The sequence below is a fragment of the Octopus bimaculoides genome, chromosome 6 (genome assembly GCF_046866305.1).
Source record: "Octopus bimaculoides isolate indiv1 chromosome 6, ASM4686630v1, whole genome shotgun sequence".
Lineage (NCBI taxonomy): Eukaryota > Metazoa > Mollusca > Cephalopoda > Octopoda > Octopodidae > Octopus > Octopus bimaculoides.
The window spans coordinates 526,900-554,053 of NC_142933.1; the positions used below are offsets into that span (position 1 = coordinate 526,900).

General features: G+C 38.9%; 1 protein-coding gene across 1 annotated transcript in view; it reads left to right on the forward strand.

The window, feature by feature from the left end:
* The window catches only part of LOC106872213 (neutral alpha-glucosidase AB), a 60,124-nt gene extending 33,331 nt beyond the window's left edge, over positions 1-26,793 (forward strand). Inside the window, exons 7-23 of the mRNA XM_014919122.3 lie at positions 1,076-1,172; positions 2,144-2,245; positions 3,214-3,292; positions 4,254-4,427; positions 6,383-6,444; positions 7,627-7,704; positions 9,594-9,796; positions 13,579-13,802; positions 15,481-15,577; positions 16,930-17,090; positions 17,603-17,852; positions 19,478-19,554; positions 21,705-21,779; positions 22,996-23,109; positions 23,643-23,752; positions 25,381-25,484; positions 26,681-26,793. Of these exons, the coding sequence (XP_014774608.1) occupies positions 1,076-1,172; positions 2,144-2,245; positions 3,214-3,292; positions 4,254-4,427; positions 6,383-6,444; positions 7,627-7,704; positions 9,594-9,796; positions 13,579-13,802; positions 15,481-15,577; positions 16,930-17,090; positions 17,603-17,852; positions 19,478-19,554; positions 21,705-21,779; positions 22,996-23,109; positions 23,643-23,752; positions 25,381-25,484; positions 26,681-26,790 (2,117 nt within the window). The 3' untranslated portion in view covers positions 26,791-26,793. The remainder of the gene's footprint in view (positions 1-1,075; positions 1,173-2,143; positions 2,246-3,213; positions 3,293-4,253; positions 4,428-6,382; positions 6,445-7,626; positions 7,705-9,593; positions 9,797-13,578; positions 13,803-15,480; positions 15,578-16,929; positions 17,091-17,602; positions 17,853-19,477; positions 19,555-21,704; positions 21,780-22,995; positions 23,110-23,642; positions 23,753-25,380; positions 25,485-26,680) is intronic.
* The last annotated feature ends 361 nt before the right edge of the window (positions 26,794-27,154 follow it).

Here is a 27,154-nt window from a genome sequence, read left to right on the forward strand (position 1 = left end):
AATAAAAAAGCTAAATTTGTAGTAATGCAATAAATTGTGTAAATGCATAAAAAACTCTCATGTTTTCTACAAAACTAACAGTAAAACAATGGAGGGATAGGGGTCTTCATCTTGTTTGTTGTTACCACATTTTGGCTTTCATCAGGTGTTCTGGTGGAATTTCAAACCCAACTCTTTATTTGATTAAATAAAGAACCCCTGATGAAGGCTGGAGAATACATCAGCCGAAACGTTGTGGTGAGAACAAACAAGGTGTGGACACCTGTCTGTCCATTGTAAATAATGTACATAATTCCTCATCTAAAAAATATAGAATAGTATTACCAAATATTGTGTTATTTACCTTGAGAAGTCCTCTCATATGGACCCATGGTGCATAAGAAATTCCATTTTGGTACTAATACTGCTTCTGTTATTAATTATCTGTATATGGTATTTATTGTTAGATAATTGGTTGAATGGTGGAGGCGCAATGGCCCAGTGGTTAGGGCAGCAGACTCGCGGTCATAGGATCGCAGTTTCGATTCCCAGACCGGGTGTTGTGAGTGTTTAATGAGCGAAAACACCTAAAGCTCCACAAGGCTCCGGCAGGGGATGGTGATTGAACCCTGCTGTACTCTTCCACCACAACTTTCTCTCACTCTTACTTCCTGTTTCTGTTGTGCCTGTAATTCAAAGGGTCAGCCTTGTCACACTGTGTCACACTGAATATCCCCGAGAACTACGTTAAGGGTACATGTGTCTTTGGAGTGTTCAGCCACTTGCACGTTAATTTCACAAGCAGGCTGTTCCGTTGATTGGATCAACTGGAACCCTCGACGTCAGAAGTGACGGAGTGCCAAGAATTGGTTGAATGACTATCATCTGAGCTCTGGATGAATTATTCATATTTGATTTTATAATAGAGATGAGTGTACATTTGTTTCTAAAAAAAAAATTTTTCAATTCCCTAAACATGACCGTTTTGGTGAAAATACCTATTATTGATTTGTATTATTTCTAATAAGTTAATTTTTTGTTTGCTCAATGTTGAAGCGTTTGTTGTTATAAACTAGTTCTGCTGTTTATTGTACAGGTCCCACATCAGTTGGTATTGACATCTCTTTCCCTGGCTTTGAAAATGTTTATGGCATTCCAGAACATGCTGACAGTTTTGCACTAAAGTCTACAAAGTATGTATGATTTCTGTCACTTTTGTCACAACTTTTAGATAAATTGAGATACTCTTTTACTCTTGTTTCAGTCATTTGACTGTGGCCATGCTGGAGCACTGCCTTTAGTCAAGCAAATCGACCCCAGGACTTATTCTTTGTAAGCCTATTCTATCGGTCTCTTATGCCGAACTGTTAAGTTACGGGGATGTAAACACACCAGCATCGGTTATCAAACGATGTTAGGGGGACAAACACAGACACATACACACACACACACACATATTTATATATATGACACGTAAAAGCACCCACTACACTCTCTGAGTGGTTGGCGTTAGGAAAGGCATCCAGCTGTAGAAACTCTGCCAAATTAGATTGGAGCCTGGTGTAGCCATCCGGTTGCACCAGTCCTCAGTCAAATCGTCCAACCCATGCTAGCATGGAAAGCGGACGTTAAACAATGATGATGATATATATTTATATATATATATACACACACACACATATATATGACGGGCTTCTTTCAGTTTCCGTCTGCCAAATCCACTCACAAGACTTTGGTCGGCCCGAGGCTATAGTAGAAGACACTTGCCCAAGGTGCCACGCAGTGGGACTGAACCCGGAACCATGTGGTTGGTAAGCAAGCTACTTATCACACAGCCACTCCTTATTTCTTTTGAGAAAGAAGACTGTTTGCAAGTTGTATTTTATTTAATTGAACTTGGTGGTTGTTGAAATAGTTTTCTTTAAACTATCTAGAATGAAATCTTGGAAATATTGTAAAGCAATAATTCTTAAAAATGAAATTTTCAATAGCTTATTTAACCTTAATAGTTTTGGTATAGAATCTTTTAATCAAAATCCTCTCCTTTTTGAGAAGCCGTGCAATTATTTCAAAGTTTGTATTCCAAATCAACAGCTCTAAATAGCAATACATTTCGTTGTCAGAATAAATTCACTGAGGCTTTGTTTTGTTTTGTATTTTCCAGAAGCACCGATCCCTATCGGCTTTACAACTTGGATGTGTTTGAATATGAATTATACAATCCTATGGCTTTATATGGCAGTATTCCTGTTATGTTGGCTCATAAGTATGTTGTCACATGTTTCTTGTATTTTTTTTACAAATAAAGCCATTTAAAAAAATTTTTGTTACTTCCCACAACTTTGTACCAAAGACTGTCCAAATATTCTCTGGAACTAAATTTAACCACTGCTTAATTTAACTTCATTCATTAATTCTTATTTTTCAGTTTAGCAGGGCCTGAAAAGGACATGTAGATAGTTTGCCACTTCTTTCTCATTTTAATCTTTTTGTTACCATATTTCTGTTATGTTGCTTTTATTTTTAATTAATTTTGAAAATAATGAAAAATTTTATAAAAATCATTGTTTTACTGAGGCAAGTTTTTTTTATAACCTCTTGCCCTTCCTGTCATCAACCCTCACTTATTTCAGAATAATATTTCCCCCTGGCCAGACAATATTTCATAGAATATTGGAAGTTAATGACACTGCTTGTAAGACAGTGACACTCATTTACAATTATACAATGTCAGAACAGACACACATACTCCTTCACTCTCTCAAGCAGTGGGGTATGATTTGTTTGAAGGAGATTTGGTTGCTATTTCTAGAGGGCTATGTGACGACAAAGAGGCTTACTTGTTGAATTACATTGTAGATGTTGATTCAATGTCTGAGATTTCAAACTGGGTATGATAAAACCTCTTGGTAGTTGTCAGAACCCACACCCTTGTTTTATGAAGTATTTATGTTTGCAGCAGTTATATTTGCTGTTGTTACTTAAATCCCTTAATATTCAAACTAGCCTTATCCTGCCCAAATATTTGACCTGGTTTATGTTCAAACAGATCCAGCCTTTCACACATACCATACAATGTTGTTCAAAAATAATATAATCATATTGAAATGTCAGAGACACCAGATAGTGCATGATTAATTCAAAACCATGTAAATAAATAAGCATTACATTTGCCTGAGTAATCTGAATGTGAATTAGCTAAAGATTTGTTTTTTTTTTCTCTTCTCTATTCAGTGAAGAGAGAACCGTTGGGGTTTTTTGGCACAATGCAGCAGAAACCTGGATTGACATCACTTCAAATGTTGCTGATAAGGTAAATTTTTTTTTTTTGTTTTATGATTTTATTTTCTTGCCCTTTTGTTTCTTATACAATTATTTATAGACCTCAGTAAGTAGTTCAAGAAATGTTTAATTATGTTAATGATACATCAGATCTCTTTGGTGTGGCAGGAAAAGCCTTTTGTACAGAAAATGTGAAATGACTAGAAAGGAACAAGTGAAATTCTGGTTTTTGTCTGAAGCGTTGTTAATATTTATGTAAAGTTGAGCATAAACGAGAAGAGTGAGTAGTTTAGTGTGTTGGCACGTAAGTATAGGGGAGATGTGATTAAATTGGTATGGTCATATAACTGGTTTGGTATTCATAATGTAATACTGGTATGGGTGTGTATAATGTAAATTAGCTGTCATTTCTGTGTTTGATGAATGCCATGAAGTGTGGGTATTTGGGACAGCAGGTGTGGGCACTGGTAAGGAATAAGTGTGGTCAGATTACTCATGTTCCAGATTAAGGGATAAGTTGTCAGCATGATGGATTGATATTAACAAGATTTCAGGGTGTCTTTTTGTTGAAGAGAAACACTAACTGGATTTTTTTTTGTAAATCTTTGTAAATGTTTCGGACAACTTCATTCTATTTACTGCCTTTTTCATGTGTATGTCTCTTTCTCTCTCTCTCTCTTTCTCTCTCTCTCTCTCTCTCTCTCTCTCTCTCTCTCTCTCTCTCTCTCTCTCTCTCTCTCTCTCTCTCTCTCTCTCTCTCTCTCTGGGTGTTTTGTGTATGTGGGTGTGATCACTTCACCTGACACGTGATACACCATGCACCTGTTCAGACATCTGTTTGATGGAGAGAGCAAGCTAATGTGCGGCACGAGCTTTTGATTACTATAAACAAATTATTTGTCAGGTCATTCAGCAAAAGCTGGACGCTCGTGTGTTGTCTTTGATGGGTGAGTCTGTCGTCATGTAATAATGAATTTTCTTAACTCTTGCAGAATTTATTTAAGAAGATGATGGATTATGTGAAAGGTGACCAGGAAATACCACAGACAGATACTCATTGGTTCTCTGAAAGTGGTATCATTGATGTGTTTGTAATGCTGGGACCAAAACCAAGAGATGTATTTTATCAGTATTCACTACTCACTGGAACCACACCACTTCCACCAGTAGGTTTCCTTTAATCATCTTTGTTGTTTGTTTCTTTTCAAGCCATGCCTGGCACATAAGGGTTGGTTTCCCGGTTTCATTGGCGTATAGGTTCCCCACCTGAACGGAATGCCAGTCCATCACAGATGAGCTGCTAGATGCAGGAAGAAAGAATGAGCTGAAGTTCACCATTACCTTCTGCCAGAGCTGCATGGAGCTTAGGTGGTTTGCTCGTAAACACATCACCCGGTCTGGGATTCGAACTCACGATCCCTCGACTGCAAGTCTGCTACCCTAACCACTAGGTCATGTGCTTCCACTAAATTTCTCCAGATTTAGCAAATTAGAGTAAATATGAAAAATTGCTTCAAATTTTTTTTATTACTCAGAATTAGTGAAATTAGCTTGAATGTGATCAAAACATTAACATTTTTATGTAAAGGACATTAGGTTAAGAATAACAGATCTGTCAAGCCAAGTGAGACCATGGTCATGGCTGGTGTCAGGTGACTGGCATGTAAAAAGCACCCACTGCACTCTGAGTGTTTGGCATCAGGAGGGGTATCCAGCTGTAGAAACCTTGCCAAATCAGAATCTGGTGCAGCTTCCTGGTTTACCAGTTTTCAATCAAACCATCCAACCCATTGCCAGCATGGAAAGCGGACGTTAAATAATGGTATCAATTTGTAAAATGTGGTTGATTTGAACATGAATATCAGATTGCTGTTGTTTTACATCATCAGAGAACACCTCTTCCTCATAGATGGTGTGTGTTTATAACACACGTGATTCATTGATGTAAGGAGGCATTGGGAGGGGGTGTTACTTTGAGACAATATGGCGTTTCAACCTTATTGTGTCTCCTCAGTCAAAGCTTCCCTGTTTGAACCAATAATTCTAACTAGAGCACAGGTGTCTGTTCATAGAAATCAGAAGATAATTTGTTGATTTCTGTAAACTAGACGTTCCTTTGACTAAGGGGACACTCTGCCGTGTTTCCAAGTCCCCTTACACTGGTCAGTTGTGTGCTATAAGCACATCCTCTAAAAGAAGCTGTTTCCATTGATGAAGACCAGCAGTGCTCAAATAATCATGTTTAAATCTGCCAAAACATTAAGAATGGATACACGCTTGATTTGTATTCTTGTTGTTTTTGCATGTACTTCATGAACTATCAGTTTGATATGAGGTTCTTTGTCTTTTATTCTCTTTGGCACTATTCATAGTTTAGGAAAACTGATTTTACTCATTTGAATCTTTTTTTTTTTAATTCCAAATAGGTTTTAAATCTTTTTGCTAACAAAAAGAAAGAACAAAAACTATATCTGTAACTCAAATTTCCTTGTCTAATAGACTAGCTTTTATAAGACTAGAACACACAGCAATAACAATTCCTGTATATTATTTGATTAGCCAATCAGATTTCTCCTTTAAGGGTTTGCAACTCTGCTTTGTTCTTAAGCAAACTTATTCTGGCCTGTCAAGCAATGCCTTCCCTTTGTCTCTCTCTCTCTTACTATGAAAGAACTCTGTTCAACCCATCACTCCAACCCTCTATAGTTTCAGGTTTTACCTTAACACTAAATGAAATAAGTGGGTTTGCTGCTGTAAGGTTTCTTCAAATTCTGTTACAGCCCTTAAGTTATACACTGAGGGGGGGGGGGGGAGAAACGTTTTAATGTTGGTGATTTATATTTTTAGACAATCTCCAAATTCATAAACTTGGGCTACACCAAGTTTGCTCTATCTTAACTCTTCTAATCTGAGAAGGATCCAATAGGTTATGGAGAACTCTTAAAACCATTCTGTAGTTGAGTTAATCATTGGCTACATTCTTCTCCCTGTCTCTTACTCCAGTGTAATGCAGCAATCTATGAGGAATATTGCTATTAGCAAGAGGCTGTTAGAACTGACTGTTTGTAAAGATATATTGGTATGCTATTAGTTTTTTTAAATTTTTTTACGTATTTTGTAGTTATTTGCTTTGGCCTATCACCAGTCACGCTGGAACTATAATGATGAAGAAGATGTCAAAAAGTGAGTATCTTTTGCTACTGGAACTGCAAGTTGTAGTTGGGTAAAGGTTTTGGTTAACTGACTCTAGCAGTGTAGAAAAAGTAATTTTTTTTAAAACAAACTCATTTCAACCATTCATTATAAACAAAACTGTTTGAGTTGGATCAATTCAGCCAGATGTACTTATGTTGAAATATGCTTATAACATCAGAACGACTAACCTACTCTACAACATATGTGGTTTAATGTTAACTTAAAAGCAAGTTTGTTGTGTAAGAACAATAATGTTACATTAGCTCATCCAAAGAACTTTATTAGGCCAGTTTATAGTTTATCCATTGTTATTTTATAGTGGTTTTCTTACAGGTGCACTGGCAAAATAACAAGTCAGACATGTTACTTGGCAGTATTTCTGTGTTTCAAATTTGGTCATCTTTGACTTTGCCTTTCATTCTTTTGGGGTGGATAAAATAAGTACCAGTTGAGTACTAGGGTCAATATAATTCACTTACCTACTTCCCTAAAAGAACTATTGACCTTCTACAAAAATTTGAACCATTATTATTGAATAAAGAGAAGAAGCAAAAATGTGTTGGTGGCTTTCATATTCTCTTTTAACATTTTTGTTTTTAAATATTTGTTTTTGGTTTGGTGAGAAAAGGAAGGGTTTAGTGCTGATGTCCTTTAACAGAGCAGCCAAGAACTGGAATCCTGATCCAAATGCTTTTAACCTGACCATTTCGGGACCCAAATTTTGTTTTATGTTCAAACTGACTAGAATCAGCTTCTCGGACCTACCCTATAATGTCATTTTTAAAATAAACAATCACATCTTCAAATTACAAGATTAATCAAAAACAATGTCAATAAATACGCATTCAATTTGACAGTAATCTGAATGTTAAACAGATTAAGCCTGCCACCTTAAAAATATGATATCAGCTTGTGAATATGTAATCATGAGGTCATATTATATCGCATTCCAGATGTTTTTCTATGTCTAGGCCACAACACTGAATTCTACTTGCATCATTTCATTAAACAGATCTCAGCAACTAGATTAATGCCCTCTCTAATATTTGTCACTTATCCTTAGGATACTATACAAATGGCTTTTTTTTTACTTACTCTGCTTGTTTATCATTCTGTACTTCAATTGTTTATGTAAGCTAGTCTCTTAATTATTTTATTCTTTGCTTTCAGTGTAGATAATAATTTTGATGTTCATGACATTCCTTATGATGTGCTTTGGTTGGACATTGAACACACGGATGGTAAAAGGTAACAATAGCACCTGGTCTTTTAATGTAATAAATTGAAATAATTGGTAACCACGAACGATTTATACATCTTTCTAATTCGTTAGCAGTAAATGTGTGTGTGTGTGTGTGTTTAAATAATAGTATTTATTGACAGTGACTTCAAAGTTTTGGCTAGCTAAGCAGTCATCTGATTGTCCAATGATGGCTTAGCTGACTGAAACTTCGAAGTCTCCATCAGTACTAGTCTTATTAAAGAATAGTTTGTACTCTACATTCATTGAAGGGTTACTCCATACTTTTGTAAAGTTTTTATTATGACTGAACGTAAAAGAAACCTTCATTATCATTGTTTAATGTTTTCCATGCTGGCATCAGTTTGACTGGAGCTGGCCAGTGGAAGAGCTTCCCAGGCTCCGTGTGTCTGGTGTGGCGTGGTTTCTACGGCTGAATGCCATTCCTTTACAAAGTATACTGGGCACTTTTAACATGGCACTGGCATGGGTGCTTTTACATGGCCAGCATGTAATATCATCATCATTTAACGTTGGTTGTCCATGCTGGCATGGATTGGACTGGGTTGGCATGCTGGAAGGCTGTACCAGACTCCAGTCTGATTTGGCATGGTTTGCTATGGCTGGATGCCTTTCCTAATGCCAACCACTCCGAGAGTGTAATGGGTGCTTTTACATGCCACCAGCATGGGTGCCATTTGTGTGACACCGAGGTGTGTTTACATGCCATCGGTACAGGTGCTGATTTGCGTGACACCAGTATGTGCCACGACTGCAATTTTACTCAGCTTCATGGATCTTCTTCTCAAATTACGTAATGCCAAAGGTCTTGGTTATTGCCACCGTGAGGCCCAACACTCGAAAGGAACTCAGCCACTTTGCTTCCATGAGGCCCATTCCTCAAAGCATTTTAACATCTATTTTTCCATGGATTTATTCAGGCAGATTATCTATAGTTGGATGTTATCCTTCCTGTTACCAACCTTCACCTGTTTCCCCTCCGAGGTAATATTTCCCCATCGCCTGACATTTCTCCACAAAATATTGGAAATGAGTGTCGTTGTTTACATGACGGTGACCTTCAACTAACGTATCGTCAAGACAAAGAAATGCAAATGTACTCCCACATATGATAGGCTTCTTTTGGTTTCCATTTACCAACCCATTCAGATGGCTTTGGATAGCCTGGAGCTATAATAGAAGACATTTACCCAGGTGCCATCTCATAGGATCGAACCCAAAACCATGTGGTTCTGAAGCAAACTTAACTCACTGCCACTCACGCATGCATGTGCACATGCACACACACACACACACACACACACACACACACACACACACACACCTTCATTCTCTCTAAGATATCCTTTTATAGTTTTTTTTTAAAGTTTTCTTTTAGTAGGACTTGTCTATTTTGAAAGTAAATCTTTTAGATTCAGAAGAGACATAAACAGGTTGAAGTGTGAAAAAGAAAAATGTTCCTTATTTTCAATATAAGAACAAAAATATAGAATGGAGGGCAAGTGAGGATTTTGTGGCATTGATGCTTAAAGGCAATTAGCAGCATTAATGGATCAGAATAGCTAAAATTCAGAATTTAACCCTTTAGTGTTAAAACTGGTCATATCCGGTTCAAGTGTTCCAGCTGTTTTATGTTCAAACTGGTTAGCTTCAGCCTCTTATACCTTCTTTACAATGTGATTCAAAGAAACACTAAACAAACATGCCACTGAAATCTCAAAGTTACAAGATATTGCTTAATTCAAAACAATATGAATAAATTAAGCATTACATTTGGCAGAGTAATCTGAATTCTAAAGGGTTAAATTGGTTTCTCACACACACACCTTTTTTTTTTCTTTGATCTCATTTTGATAGGTTTTGTTTTATTTCCTAGATACTTCACTTGGGACAGTGCAAAATTTCCAAATCCTGAAGACATGGTACGGAATTTGTCTTCAAAAGGCAGGAAGCTGGTAAATGTTGTTGATCCTCACCTGAAAAGAGATGATGATTATTCAATCTACAAAGAAGGAAAGGAGAAAGACATTTTTGTTAAAAATAAAGATGGTGGTGTCTTTGATGGGTGGTGCTGGCCAGGTAAGAAATTCTTCGTTTTTTTTAATGTCCACTTTTCCATGCTTTTATGAGTCAGACGGATTTCATTGAAGCAGTTTTTCTCTGGACAGAAACCCCACCTGTCACCAGCCATCGTTTGTTTCCAGACAAGATATTTCTCCATGATCAAATGTATTTCACTGAAGACTGGCTTACAACCATCATGTCATGTAAAGACAATGGTGTGCGTGTGTGCTCGTTTGCTTGTTTGTATGAAATTGAAGAAATTGGAGTCAACAAGGTGTACGGTTAGACAGTTACTTTTTAACCACTACAATTGTTTCCACACAACATAGTTCTCCAAAAATACAGGTATTTGGTTATGCAACTGTTTGTTCGCATAATGAGATCTAGTGTTTCCTCAGGTGATATTCTAGCACTGCCTCTGTTAGTTTAAAATCTTCAACTTCAAGGCTATCCCATCCATCCATCCATCTTGTTTTAAACTTAATAGCAGTTGGTAGATTCATGTTGTTTACTGCCAGAGTACTTTTGGCAGACTGCTATGAGAGGTAGTGGATGACTGTATTGATACCGACTGATGGCTGGCCTGTTCTTCATGGTTGGCTGCACATGTGAATTTTGTTAGCTGACATACATACACTCACACATCCCTCCTACACACAAATCTATGTATATATGTCCTGTTCATATTTGCTGCATGTATCTTATACTACTTTGAGTAAAAATTTAATTCTACTAACTTCTATGAACCTTAAAGAATATATACGTCTCTTTACTCTGAGTAGATTCATGTATAAATATTGTGTAACTTTGAAGATTGTTTTGGGTTAAAATGCAAATTAATTACAGCAAATGAAGTGCTGTAATTTCAAGTTTCCTTAAGCAAACTGGCCACACAAAAAATATTTTGTATTGTTATATATGGAACAGTGGTATTACTTTTAGCATAGGACATCACTTTTCTAGTATTCCTTTCACATCCTTGTTTTTCTTGGAGATGATAATTTACTGATGGTCAAGTTGACCACTCACTGCATAAATTTGACCAATCTGATTAAGCTTTAAAACAAGAGCATTCAGAGAGTGCAAACCTCTGCCGAGGCAACACCAACACCCTCTCAATGATTAGTCAGAGATGATTTTTAAAATGAGACTATCTGAAATAAACTCAACTGCTCTCACAAACAGAAATACTAAAAATGAACCCAACTGCTCTCAAAAATTAAGTTACGGAAAAATAATCCCAAATCCTTGTCCAGTACCAGATTGATCCCAAAATCTAATCAGTTTGTGCCAGTCACAAGGCCAAACATTCCTGAAAGTTTCATCCAAATCTATCGAGTGGTTCTCGAGATATCTTGTCCACAAACAAACAAACAACTGAAAGCAATACCTCCGCTTTTGCTAAGATGGAGGTAATAAATGAAGCTTCAGAAATTACAATATGTCTTACAACGTGTATTCAGTAATTTTTGGAGAGCCTGCCGTATGTCGACCCAATAGAGGGACCAGCTATCCGAGTTGATAGTACCAGGGTAGATAAAGCAATTAAGAGTATGAAGACCGGGAAAGCCCCCGGCCCATCAGGAATCACTGCAGAGATGCTCAAAATATCTGGCAGTGTTGGCTATAGCCTAGTCACCCGTATTACGAACCAGGTGATACACGAAGGAGTCATACCCAATGACTGGTGTAGCAGCATCATAGTCAACTGCTACAAAGGTAAAGGGGACGCTTTAGATACAAATAATTACAGAGGCATCAAGCTGTTAGATCAGGTTATGAAAGTTACAGAGAGGGTCATAGCCCAACTAATTAGGGAGCGAATCAATTTAGATGAGATGCAGTTTGGGTTCGTGCCAGGTAAAAGCACTACTGATGCCTTATTTCTAGTGAGACAGTTGCAGGAGAAATACCTAGCTAAGGATAAACCTCTACCTGGCTTTCGTTGACATGGAGAAAGCCTTTGACAGGGTCCCCCGATCCCTTATCTGGTGGTCAATGAGGAAACTTGGGATAGAAGAATGGTTAGTGAGAGCTGTGCGAGCCATGTACAGAGATGCTGCCAGTAAGGTGAGGGTTGGAAATGAGTACAGCAATGAATTCCGGGTAGAGGTAGGGGTCCACCAAGGTTCCGTCCTCAGCCCCCTATTATTTACCATAGTTCTCCAGGCAATCACAGAGGAGTTCAAGACAGGTTGCCCCTGGGAGCTCCTCTATGCTGATGACCTTGCCCTAATTGCGGAGTCACTATCAGAACTAGAGGAGAAGTTTCAGGTGTGGAAGCAAGGTCTAGAATTGAAGGGCCTTAGAGTCAACCTAGCTAAAACCAAAATCCTAATAAGTAGGAAGGTAGATAAAACACAAACCCCTTCAGGTAGATGGCCCTGCTCAGTATGTAGAAAAGGAGTAGGTAGTAACTCTATAAGATGTACCCGGTGCAAGCTATGGACACATAAGAGGTGCAGCAACATCAAAGGCAGGTTAACTAGCAAGTTAGTTTTTGTTTGTGGCAGATGTTCAGGTGCAATAAAGACTGCAAACAGACAGGAAACAACTTCTATCTCATTCCAGGGTGAAAAACTAGAGGTAGTCGATAGCTTCCGCTATCTGGGCGACCAAGTTAGTAGTGGGGGTGGGTGCGCTGAAAGTGTAGCTGCTAGAATAAGAATAGCCTGGGCAAAGTTTAGAGAGCTCTTACCCCTGCTGGCGACAAAGGGACTCTCACTCAGAGTAAAAGGCAGACTGTATGACGCATGCGTACGAACAACCATGCTACATGGCAGTGAAACATGGGCTGTAACTGCTGAGGACATACGTAAGCTCGCAAGGAATGAAGCCAGTATGCTCCGTTGGATGTGTAATGTCAATGTGAATACCCGTCAGAGTGTAAGTATCTTGAGAGAAAAGCTGAACATTAGAAGCATCAGTTGTGGCGTGCAAGAGAGACGATTGCGCTGGTATGGACATGTGGTGAGAATGGAGGAGGATAGCTGCGTGAAAAAGTGCCACACCCTAACAGTTGAGGGAACCCGTGGAAGAGGTAGGCCCAGGAAGACCTGGGCTGAGGTGGTGAGGCAAGACCTTCGTACATTGGGCCTCACCGAGGCGATGACTACGGACCGAGACCTTTGGAAATGTGCTGTGCGTGAGAAGACCCGGCAAGCCAAGTAAGATCGTTGCCAGTGCCCCTGGACTGGTTCTTGTGCGGGTGGCACATGAGATGCACCATTTTGAGCGTGGCCGTTGCCAGTACCGCCTGACTGGCTCCTGTAGGATTTTCGAGCGAGATCGTTGCCAGTGCCCCTGGACTGGCTTGTGCGGGTGGCACATAAAAGACACCATTTCGAGCGTGGCTGTTTTCGTGCGGGTGACACGTAAAAGCACCCACTACACTCTCTGAGTGGTTGGCGTTAGGAAGGGCATCCAGCTGTAGAAACTCTGCCAAATCAGATTGGAGCCTGGTGTTGCCATCCGGTTTCACCAGTCCTCAGTCAAATCGTCCAACCCATGCTAGCATGGAAAGCGGACGTTAAACGATGATGATGATGATGATGATGATATATTATTTCTGTAAAGATTAAGTTAGTTATTTAACTTAAGATAATACATCATATCTCTCTCTCACGCAGATTACAGTCGTATATTGTTGTAGTGTCACTGCATAGATTTATCCAGTGTGTAGAATTCTTTTTCTATCTACTTATTAAAAGGACTGTTTAGCCTCCTAAGTTTGTAAACTTAACATAGGCAATTCTATTCAATCTTATTGATTTGTCCCATTTTTTTTTTTCGTTCAGGATCATCCAGCTGGCCCGATTTCTTGGATCCAAATGTACGTGAGTGGTGGGCTAGTAAATTTGATTTCAAAGAATACAAAGGAAGTACAAAGGATGTTTTTATATGGAATGACATGAACGAGCCATCTGTATTCAATGGCCCAGAGATTACCATGCCGAAAGACTTAATCCATGTGAATGGATGGGAACATCGTGATATTCACAATATATATGGAATGCATGTAGTGAGTATATAGATTCTTTCTAGCCATTTAATTCAAGAGATTTTTGTGTAAACTGGTTTGCTGCAGGTTTTTCTTGAAGGAAATGATTTTTCTTTTCACGAGTTTCCTTATTTGTTAATGATCAGTTGAGAATATACTGTAGAGAAATGTTCTTATGAATAGTTTTCAGATTTACATTTCCAAAACAATTTTGCTTAGGTTGGTAAATAATGAAGCTAGCTATCCACCTCATCCATCCACACTATTAAAGTCCAAACAAATCCATATTTATGCAAGGACCCACTTTTAGTTTCATGTTTAAGTAATCCTATCTATTTTTTTCCCCTTGTTTTACCCTTTAGCTGTACACCTCAGATCAAAGGCTTTCCACCCATGACTGTAACTTTTCAGTATATACAGAATCTCATTATCTAATGTGTCCTTTCCTTTAGTAGTGTGTATGATATGTTGGAATTTGGTTACTACTTCTAGCTGTTCAAATAACCATTTAGAGGTTTCTTCATTGACTCCATCCTTTGTGGTTCCCACATTTGACTGGGACTTACCTACTTCGTAGTTGCTCTGTTCATAGTTACCAATATCCACATGAACATTGTTGGAAGTAATTGCACAGTGCAAAGCCAGTCTCACAACCAAGTATCCCTGCTGACAAGGTAGCAGGATGAATCCAGTGGAGTATTAAAAAGAAGGGGGGAAAATGGTAAAATCCAAAGAAAACTCATTTCGTGTCCAGTTTCTGCTTTAGCATGGTTTCTGTGGTTGCATGCTCTTCCTGATGCCAACTGCTTTGCAGAGTGTACTGGGTGCTTTTTTCTTTTTCTTTTTTTTTTTTCATGCTACCAACAGCAGTGAGGTTGCTGTGTAAACTTACAAGACAAAAAGAACTGAGAAAAAACTCCCATTACTAAGAGGGAAGTATTTGTGAGGAGAAGGTGGAAGTGGGTGGCTTTATGCCAAGTGATGAAAGAAGGACTGGCTCAGATGTCTTGTTAAGGAGGCATAACATGGCCAAAGGAGATAACAGAATGGTAGGGACAGTGCAAGAACAAATTTTCAAGGTACAAGAGGCTGAGTGTATGGACAGGGGGTTGTGGGAGGGAGTAGATACATTCATAAGAATGTGAAAGATAGGGGTAATAGATGCGTGTAGGGATGAATGTTGTTAGTGTTGAACATGGGTAGAGGAGCAGTTGAAGAGAAATACCAATATGGCGAGATAGGGGGGGGGGGGGTGACGCAGGAAGGTGAATAGATCAGAATGTAGAGGGATAATGTGCAAAGTGTACGAGCAGTGGTGAGGGAGATCAAAGATACTTATGGGGCTATAAGTAAGTAAGGCATGATGATAGCTATCGGAGGGCATTGAGAATGATAGCAGATAGGTGTTAGGAATGGAGTTTGGCAGAGGGGATAGTGGGCAGTGGCACAGAAAGGAGGTGCTTGGTAGAAATAGTGTGGGCAGGAATGATAATGAGGAATGGAGGTGGTCCCGAGGAGGGAGGGAGTGCAGTATGTTCCAGTTTTGCTCTCAGGTGATGTGATTGCAGCAGTTGATGGGGGAGTGATACATGCTAGGGGATGAGAATTAGGGGTAAATACTTAACATATCAGATACTGAGGAGGTACTGGTGGCTTTTCTTGTTTTTGATAGAATTTCGTGTAATCTTTTTCATTTCAGCATCGTGCAACAATGGAAGGTATTCTTGCAAGATCAAATTATCAAGAACGTTCATTTGTTCTTACAAGGGCAATATTTGCTGGTTCTCAAAGATATGGTAAGAACTTTTTGCATTTAAGTCTTTTAAAACAAAAACAAATTCTATAACAACCCAAGAAAAGAACGATACAAACAATTTTAACAAATTAATTTGTACGAAAAATACACTTTTCTTACATTTTGTGCCGATTGTTGATGGGTGTTGTATAACCCATGTCAACCCTCATTAGCTATATTACTAGATTGTCACCATTATTGTTTTAAAGTCGACTTTTCCATGCTTTCATGACTGGATGCCTTTCCTGTCAATTGTCCTACCCCTGGATGCATGGAAGATGGATGTTAAATGATGAAATGAGTGAGTGTTCACAAGTGGAAGGGCATCTAGCCATAGAAAATCTGCTTCAGCAAATTCTGTCTGGTCCATGCAAGCAAGGAAAAGTGGATGTTAAAACACTGATGATATTTGAAGGTGGTGAGCTGGCAGAATTGTCAGCACATTGGAGAAAGTTCTTAATGGTATTTCTGCTGGCTCTCTTGAGTTCAAATCCCATTATGATCAACTTTGCCATTCATCCTTTTGGGATTGATCAAGTATTAGTCATGTACTCTAGTGGATGTAATCAACTTGCTTCTTCCATTCAAAATTGCTGGCTTTGTACCAGAATCTGTAACCATAATTATTATTGAGTGAGAGCAGCGCATCAAAATGACACTGGGTTACAAATATGTAAAGCCTAGTATACCCATCATGACTACTCGTCTGATAAGGATACACCAGGCACATGCACCACAACCATATGTATGCAACCTGGGATGTTGTATCAAGATAAACATTACATGACCTTGCAGGTGAGGTCCAGTTAGAATTTTCTTCAGGTTGAGTAGCCCATCCTGCTCAAAAGGTACCCAAATAAGGTTTAAGAATGCTGAACGAAACACCCATGTTTCCAAAGGTAAATTATTCAAACCCGAAAGAATTCCTCTCAACACATGGCTATGATGCTCCTTCACTACTTCTGCTCGTGATGAGAGATGCGCACATCATCAACCACCAAGGGACATGCTCAAATGGTCATGGTCAAGCAACTGACAAGCAAATCTGTGGTATTGAGCAGAATATTTGCTGTAGCCCATCTTTTACACCAAGACAAAACATAACAGCAGAATTGTAGTTATGCCGAGCAAAATGCTTAGCAGCATTTCATCTGTTTTTACGTTCTGAGTTCAATAAGGTCATCTTTGCCTCTCATTGTTTTGGGATCGGTAAGACAAGTATCAGTCGAGCACTGGAGTCGGTGTAATCCGTTTACCCCCACCCTACCCCTGAAATTGTGCCAAAATTTGAAATCATTGTTATTATTTAGGTAATGTAAATTTAACTGATGGTAAACAATATTCTTTCTTCAGCTGCTGTCTGGACTGGTGATAACACAGGTGAATGGGGTCACTTGAAAATGTCTGTACCAATGATGCTGTCACTGAATGTTGCTGGGATGCCATTCTCTGGAGCTGACATTGGTGGTTTCTTCCGTAATCCCGACCCTGAGTTACTGACACGCTGGTATCAAGTAAGTACAAATCGTTGAACAAGCTTAAGATAAACTAGTTGTTATTATTATCATCATACTAATGTTTGTCAGAACTGGTATATGTACTCATTGTATCTATCTTGGCAACTTCCCATTAAGACAATTATCTTCTGCCTACTTCTTCTGTGACCATATTGCTTGTATGTGGTTTAGTCGACTTGTGGTTCATTGCAACAGGGCATCAAGTTATTGTCAGACTGGATACCTGGACCAGAATCACTGTAATGAAGCAGACTGGCACCGAATGTTACACTGGGCAGTAGATTTAGTCTATCATTTGCTACTTCAAAATATTTACAATTTTGAATGAACTATGGCAATGCACACACACATTGGTATACCTATAATGAATGTGTGAACTGATTATTGGTCAATTAACAAAGTCGTTGATGATATATTGTCCATCCAGCTACTTTAAACAACTTGTATCTAATTATCTCAATCTACAAATTAATATTATGTCTCATCTCTGTGATTTACCTCTTTCATAGGCTGCTGCTTTCCAACCATTTTTTCGAGCTCATGCTCATTTAGATACTAAGCGTCGAGAACCTTGGTTGCTGCCAGAAATGAACAAAAACATAATCCGAAATGCTATACACACTCGTTACACCTTCCTACCATATTGGTACACTTTGTTTAGACACAGTGAAAAATCTGGAATGCCTGTCATGATGCCATTGTGGGTTGAATTTCCTGAGGAGTCTTCAATTTTTAAAACAGATGATGAATATCTGCTTGGTATGTAAAATTATTTCATTGTTGCAGACGTGTTGCTATGGCTGGGTGGCAAAGAAGGGCATTGAATTTAGTCCCTCTGTGTACTACCTTGGTCAAGTGTCCCCTTTCACCCATCCTCTCTCTCTCTCCTCTGCTGTATCATTATTATCATTAACCCTTTTGTTACTATATTTCTAAGTAAGACCCTTGAGTTTCAATTAAATTCAAAAAATAATCACAAATTTAAACTAGTTTCAGAAGTCTTTTGAATGTCTATCCTTGTATCAGTGTCCATGTCTGTGATTAAACTTGTATTGTTGTTTATGAATGTCGCATAACAAGTAAAGATTGATACAGTACTAGGCTTAAGTACTGGGGTTGATATGAATAAAGCTGTTGATGAATAAAGCTGTTGATGAATAAAGCTGTTGATGAATAAAGCTGTTGATGGCAGTGCCCCAGCTTGGCTGCAGTTCAGTGACTGAAACTAGTAAAAAAAATAACCCTAACCCTAACCCTCACACTGAGGGACATGTGCATTTCATACATGCACAGAGAGCGAGAGCGAAGACAATAATATTAAGTTACATACAGCCAAAGGTGGGCACTGTTAATTGAGAAGTTAACTTCGTTAACCGTTAATCCATTAACCAAAAAGTTAACTTTGATAACTGTTAACCGACGGAGTGCCATGATTCACACACACACATTCACCATGTTTCAAACTTCCGACACACTTCTGTGTATTGAAATAATTTTTTGCATCTTTAACTCCTCATCTTCTAGCACCAAATCCTCCCCCTACCTCAGGGTTCGTAAACCTGTGAGCCGCACGGTGATCTCACAAATGCTGGTGGCAAGATAAGACATTCAGTACATGCTCTCAAGTGGTTAGCATTAGGAAGAACATCCAGCCATGGCAACCATACAACAGTAGACATCAGAGCACAATGTTGTCTCTAGACCAGTTGGATCCTGTCAAATTATCCAACCCATACCAGTATGGAACATGGACGTTAGATAATTATAACTTCCAAAGTGTCTGATGTAAACACTAAGTTCATCATCGTTTAACGTCTGCTTTCCATGCTAGCATGGGTTGGACGATTTGACTGTGGACTGGTGAACCCGATGGCTGCACCAGGCTCCAATCTGATCTGGCAGAGTTTCTACAGCTGGATGCCCTTCCTAACGCCAACCACTCGAAGAGTGTAGTGGGTGCTTTTACGTGCCACCGGCACGAGAGCCAGTCAGGTAGTACTGGCAACGGCCATGCTCAAAATGGTGTATTTTACGTGCCACCTGCACAGGAGCCAGTCCAGCGGCACTGGCAACGACCTCACTCGAATGTTTTCTAACGTGCCATTGGCACAAGTGCCAGTAAGGCGACTCTCTTGCTAAATGTTTATCATTACTATCTCATTTCAGTTTGCCTATTTGACAGGGGATAAAATGAAAAATAATGTTAATGATTAACAATAGGTAGAACATTTAATTGTATTATCAGTTCTTAATTAGGTCCGTTAATTATGTCTTAATTTAGGTCCGTTAATTATGTCTTTGGCTCATTGTGTTGATGTTTATTACCACTGCTTTGTTTTTAAATGATTTTATTTCCTTAATTTTGCTCCAATTCTCATTGTTAGGTCCTGCTTTACTGGTCAAACCTGTAGTTGATCCTGGTGTAGCATCAACTGATGTTCACTTTCCTGGCAAAGGAGAGGTTGGTAATTGTTTATTGAATTTCTTAAAAATTCTGTTTTCATAAATTTCAGTGATCTGTGAGCTGGAACTTACCCCAGTGCCCATAGCATATGAATTAGTGGGATTAAAGCCATTAACTCCAAACGGGATGCCAGTCTGTTGCAAGGTTAATTTCTTGGCTATTGTTGGAATGCATGGCTGAGTAGACTGGGGTAACATGAAATAAAGTGTTTTGTTGAAGAGTCATGACACCTGACTGGCACCTGTGCTGGTGGCACATGATAAGTACTATCCAAACATGGTCAATGCCAGTGCCACCTGACTGGCTCCCATTCCGGTGGCATGTAAAAAAACCACCATCTGAAGGTGGTTGATGCCAGTGACGTGTAAAAAGCACCCACTACACTCTGAGAGTGGTCGGCATTAGGATTGGAGCCTGGTGCAGCCTCCTGGCTTGCCAGTCTTCAGTTGAACCATCAAACCCATACCAGCATGGAAAGTGGACATTAAATGATGATGATGAATACAAAGTACTGCCCAGTCTTGGCATGGAAACCATGATTGTAAGATTGAGTGCATCGCCCTAACCACAAAGCTACATGCTTTCACGAATTGTAAGAAAGTCGTGATTTTGTTAATCTAGAAATAAAAGCTGAGGGGTATTTCAAGGCCCTTACCTATTACACTCTTCAGACGAATTAAACTTTTATACATTCTTTCAGACCCTACCATGGCAGATAAAGTGTTAACATTTGAAATGAAGAGACGCACACACACACACACACACACGCAGAGAGACAGACAGAGATAGAGAGAGACAGACAGAGAGAGAGAGAGAGAGAGAGAGAGAGAGAGTTTTCATCCACAAAATCCACTGGCAAGACTTTGTTCAGTCAAGGTGCAATGCAATTGAACTGAACCTAGCACCACAGCATTGATAAGTGAATTACTTTAGCATACAGCCACATCTATCATAGCCATACCTGTGCATGCAAAAATATGCTGCTGGCTGAAAGTAAAACATTGATCTCCCAATGGTGTTGTAGCCACATGTTGGGCTTATTTTCCCTTTGGTGTAGTCGGATACCATATTGAGTAATGCAGGCCCTCATATAGTTGTGGGCGCATTAATTCGTATTGGCCTCATTCTGATCTGCCTAAAAGTTAACTGCCTCGAGAGTTGCCACTTGGAATTTGTTTTGTCAACAAATCCTCGCTGTGCTGTCTGTGTTGATTTCTCAACCAATGTGTTATGGCACGCACATCTCTTCTACTTTCAATCACTAGTATGGTAACTCCACTTAAGTACAGCCATCATGTATAATCTCTGGCACTCAGCTTGCTAACCCTGGCAAGGTGGCTGAGTTCCTTTTGAATGAGCCTCACAGAGGCGAGGTGGCTGTTCGTTTCAAGCATTGGGCCTCATGGAGGAAAGTGGCCAAGTTCCTTTCGCGTTTTGGGCCTCACGGAAGCAATGGCCAAGACCTTTGGCATTATGTCGTACTTAAGATCCATCAAGCCAAACAAAATTGAGGTCGTGGCTGATACCAGTGTCACACAAATTGTACCTGTGTTGGTGACAGGTAAAAGCACTCTGCGTGGTTGGCGTTTGGAGGGATGTCCAGTTGTAGGAAGCCCTGCCAAATCAAACTGTCTCTCGGCACAGCCTTCCAGTGTGCTGGCCTGGTCAAACCATCCAACCCATGCCAGCATGGAGAATGGATGTTGAATGGTGATGATGACTGCCACGAAAATATTAGCGACTCTTTACATGTATTTTTGCAGACACCTTGTGTACCTTTGAAGTCATGAGTGGGCACCCAGAAACTCCTTTTTGCTTCAGTTTCAGGAGTCTGTTCAATCTGCTGTATTGAACACATTTATAATAAAATGTTAATAATTGTTTAAATTACTAAGACTCGGTCTTCTGTTGTATATGGCTTCTGATTGATTTACTCTCTCACAAAACTGCTGACCATTCATTCAACTCAATCAAGAGCAATATTCTCACTTAACTACCTCTCTTAGTGAAAAGAGTTTTATTACAACAAGTACTTTCTGTGATGAAATTGGTAAAAGTTCTATTAACCAATTTACTAGTTGAAGTCAATCAATTCTACTGTATTTATATTACTTGATAAATGTGTTTGTAAATTCTGTTTTTGGTAGATCTGGTATGACATTATGAACTTCAAGAGTTTTGCTGGTGGTCAGAGCGTCCAAGTAGATGCTCCTTTAGATAAGGTAAGCATTTGCAATTTTTTTCTGTTTCTTAATGCATTTTTTTGTTATTCAGAAACATGTACAGGAATCCCTCAACTATCACGGGCATTACATTCCAAAACCCGCTACAATAGGTGGAAATCAATGAAGTAGAAACAGTACTGTACTGTATTTTTCTTTTCTATTATTTTTATAATTTGTATACATTTATTTTATAAATACAAAACAACACCATGGAGGAATCGGCATAAGCTTAAATAAACCACAATATGGCGAGGGATTATTGTACTTATTTTAATTGGCACTCCATTGGTTATGATGAAGTTTCCAGTTGATCTGGTCAAAGGAACAGCCTGCTCGTGAAATTAACGTACAAGTGGTTGAGCGCTCCACAGACAGGTGTACCCTTAATGTAGTTCTGAGGGAGATTCAGCATGATGCAGAATGTGACAAGGTTGGCCCTTTGAAATACTGGTACAACTCCTTTTTGCCAGCTGAGTGGAGTAATGTGAAATGAAGTGTCTTGCTCAAGGACACAATGCTCCACCAGGAATCGAACTCCTAACCTTGTTGTCTTGAGCTGAATACCCTAACCACTGAGCTACGCAAATTTAATTTGCCAAAATTAAAATTTAAATGAAGTGAATCTAACAGTTTTTGTGTTTTTAAATGGCTTATAAACACCTTCCCTGCTGCAATTGTTTGTTTCAGCACACAATCTCAGATCAGGTCACTTGCTATGCATGTACATCTCCATCATCATCATTTAACATCCACTTTCCATGCTAAACGATGATGGAGATGTACTTGCATAGCAAGTGACCTGATCTGAGATTGTGTGCTGAAAAAAAACAATTGCAGCATGGAAGGTGTTTATAAGCCATTTAAAAACACACAAAAACTGTTAGATTCACTTCATTTTAACTTTAATTTTGGCAAATTGAATTTAAATGTTGAAGTAAATCTAATGGTTTATGGCTTATAAACACCTTCCACATTGTAAATACTAATTAAATAACTAATGTCAAGATTCTTTAATAACAACGGAACAAAAGGATAGGAATATATTAATTTATTCTTTTGTTGATTAAATTCAATGATAAACAAACTCATTTTCAACTTCTTTGAGAGATGTAAATTATAAAGAAATGAGTTCTCTATGTTCTCTATAAGGAAAAAACATCAAAGATACTGAAATGTGCTTCCTTTTTTTTTTTCTCTCTCTTTTTCTCCCTAGATTCCTGTATATATTCGTGGTGGCTTCATTATTCCAAGGAAGTATCGCATGCGGCGTTCGTCTATTTTGATGAGACATGACCCTTTCTCTTTGATTGTATGTCTTGACAGAAATGTAAGTATCCCCATCTGAAAATTTCTTCATAAACTGTTAACTTTTCAGTGGGAACCAACTGCTTATGTTAGCATATAACAATCCTTTAAGGACCATACTAAAGGTAAAAACCAATTTAGGCAAGCATCTCTACATGGTTGGGTGACTCAAGACTAAGTCAAAAATCCTTGAAATTACATCACACTGCTTTAAAATGAGATAATATGGTTCAGAATCTCCTGAACAGGTCTAAGTGTCATAACTGGTTTACCTTTAATCATAGGTGTTTTCAACAAAGAATCTCCCATTTTTCTTAAATAACATGCCTCAAATTTTTTGTCTGTTATTCTACATGACAATGTGATCCCCCCCCCCCACCTGCTGACAAACTTACAACAGTACATCTCCCTCATATACCACCTCATTTCTATTAGTTTTACACTAATTCTGTATTGCTGTTGAGGTATTTTAGATTGGTTGTATATGTAGTAGCAGGAAAGGACCAAAATTATAATGCTTTGTATCTGACTCCCCCGTCTCTCTTTTTTTCTCAGGATGTTGCCAAAGGAGATCTTTATATTGATGATTATCATTCCACAAAATATAAACAAGCAGAGTTTGCACATCAAGAATTTACATTTGAAAAAAATACATTATCCACCAAGTAAGTTTTGTTTTTCTCGCAAGAATGTATAATTGTAGCTTAACTATTGTTACAAGTTTAAATATGAAGAACTGTGGCATAATTCCTATAAAACCAACTGGAGAACCTTTCTCTGATATATCAAAAACCTTAGCATTTTGTGTAACTATAACAACCATTTTAGCATCCACTTGTCTTTCCTTGCGTGTCAGACAGAATTTGTTGAAGTTTACCAACCTCACCATTTTCCTAGTGAGATATTTCCCCATGGCCATCATCATCATCATCGTTTAACGTCCGCTTTCCATGCTAGCATGGGTTGGACGATTTGACTGCGGACTGGTGCAACCGGATGGCTACACCAGGCTCCAATCTAATTTGGCAGAGTTTCTACAGCTGGATGCCCTTCCTAACGCCAACCACTCAGAGTGTAGTGGGTGCTTTTACGTGTCACCCGCACGAAAACGGCCACGCTCGAAATGGTGTCTTTTATGTGCCACCCGCACAAGAGCCAGTCCAGGGGCACTGGCAACGATCCCGCTCGAAAACCCTACAAGGCCAGTCAGGCGGTAATGGCAACGGTCACGCTCAGGATGGTACATCTTATGTGCCACCTGCACAAGAGCCAGTCCAGGGGCACTGGCAACGATCTCACTTGGCTTGCCGAGTCTTCTCACGCACAGCACATTTCCAAAGGTCTCTGTCAGTAGTCATCGCCTCGGTGAGGCCCAGTGTTCGAAGGTCTTGCTAGACTTCACAAAATAGTGGATGCAAAGGACATTGCTTGTATGACAATGACTGTGTGTGTGTGTGTGTGTGTGTGTGTGAGATCATCATTGTTTAATGTCTGCTTTCCATGTTGGCATGGGTTGGACAGTTTGACGTGGAGCTGGCTGGCAAGGAGCTGTCCAGACTCCCAGCTGTCTGCTGTGGCATGATTTCAACAGTTATCTGTTGGTTTCTATCTACCAAATCCATTTGCAAGAAGTTGGTCAGCCTGAGGCCCTAGTAAGCATTTGCCTAAAGTGTCACGCAGTGGGACTGCGCCCAGGACCATGTGGTTGAGAAGCAAAGTCACGCTTGTGCCTACAATGTGGTCTTAACCCCTTGGCATTCGGATTACTTTTTCAAATGTGATGCTTATTTATTCACATTGTTTTGTATTAATCTGGATTATCTCATAGCTTAAAAACTTCAATGATTTAATTGTTTTTAGTATGACATTGTAGAGTAGGTGAGAGGAGCCAGATCTGACCAGTATAAATATAAAACAGGTAGAATATTTGGGCCAGGTGTGGTTGGTTTGAATTAATAACAATTGCAACGTGGAAGATGTTTATAAGCCATTTAATAACACAAAAAAAAAAAAAACACTTCAAATTTAATTTGTCAAAATATTTCTGTTGCTCTGAAACCACGACCTGTTCACTGACAAAACTTTGTGCAGATCAAGTCACATGCTATGCAAGTACATCTCTGTAATTCCAAAAGGTTAAATGAATATTTTCCATTTAAGTGTAAAATTATCAACCTTGGTATTTATTCTTTCTGTGCTATGACCAACACCAGATGCTTTGAGTGTAACAAATCTTCATATTTTTACTATCCTCTACTGAATACTGGACACATTTTTGTTTTCTTTATTTCAGATTGGTGAATCCACAGACAACATATAGAACTAAAGAGTGGATAGAAAGAATAATAATTGCAGGTCTGGAGAAACAACCGATGAAACCAACACTATCAGTTAATGGTGAGTTCATTTGGTTGTGTGTGAGAGGGCTGCTTTCAATCTTGCCTCTGTTTTCTTCACTGGCAAGAATCAGTTCCTTATGCACTTAAGTTAATTATTTGAAAAGGTGGATTTCTTATGGTACTTTAGTATATTGGCTTTTTCACTGAATAGAGAAAATATTTAGAATGTGTCACAGGTCCAGTACAAATCCTAGCTTGTAATAATGAAAGAGTGTAAAAATAGCCATACCACATCACCTGTCACAAGGGATGTTCAGATCTTCAGTGGAAGGATTCATCCCCTTATTATCTAATGTCTGTTTTCCAAGCTGGCATGGGTTGGACAGTTTGACAGGCGCTGGTAAGGTATAGTCTTTGACATGATTTCTACAGCTGGATGCGCTTTCTAATGCCAACTACTTTCTAGTGTATTGGGTGCTTTGTCACGAGCACCAATAGGGTTACTAGGTGCCTTGCACAATTAAAAAGCCTTAACTGGGAGGTGGAAAAATAGTATTGAGTGGATGTGGTTTTGTGCCATTTGGGAGATTTAAGGTGTAGAGGGAACAGATGGAGTTGTCTTGCTGTGGAGTAGATACATGCTTACCCCAGTTGGAAAGTAAGATACTGCTAATGTGAGATGATGGGTACAGATGTTGAGACATGCCCTTGAGGGACGTTGGGTATGGGTGAGACTCAATGAGGTGATATAGAAGCTTGGGCTTTTTAGTGGGGTGGATCAGGTGATTGTAGCAAATGGAGAGAAATATAGGAGAGGCTTGCAGGTGAAGGTTGCAGTAGATATACGTGGGCATTATGGTAGCAGGTAAATAAGTTGATGATGGAGAGCAACATAGTGCAGGGAGAAGGCTGGTGGGGCAGATACCCTCGTGGACGAGTATTACCCTAAGGTGGTGGCCAGTACAACCAGCAGTAAACCTGCAGCTTGTTCTTCATGCAGAATGGGAGCCCAAAAGATGCATATTTAGGGACACCAAAGTAGGTCCAGGAGGGAACACCCATTAGTAATTGGAAAAGTTCAATGATGATGCTTTTTATAGGACCCTTCTGAGAATGTGCCTGACTTTACATTTATGACTCCCAGCCATAGTGGACACCGAAAATGGATTGATATTTAGAATTGGTGCATGTTTTTTTAATTAAAAGTACCTGTAATATATGTGTATGTATATATTTTTAATTTTCTTATTTTAGGATCACCATCAAAAATTCTTGAAACAAAATATTATACTGAAACCAAAGTATTAGTAATTCGCAAACCTGGAGTCAATATAATGGATAACTGGACAATAACTCTGGAATAAAAATTGGAGATGAAAGAAAAGGGGAAAGCATTTTTCCTCTTCAAGATTTTTTTTCAAAAATCGTTGTTATATATATATATATATATATATATATATCTTGCGATCAGTAGACAAGGGGCAAGTTTTTTTTTTTTTTTTTTTTTTTTTGTCTACCCTAATTTTTTTTGCCCCTCAATGAAAAAAAATACATAAAAAAATAATTTAAAAAAAGGGGATTCCTGTTCAGAGCTAATGTTAGTGCTTTGAAATTGTGTTGGGAGTGGGGGGAGAAGGGGGGTGGATTAACTGAAACAAGATACAAAGTAAATGAAAATTATAGATTTTTTTTTTTTTTTTTTTAAAAGGTAGGAATGGAAAATAAAGT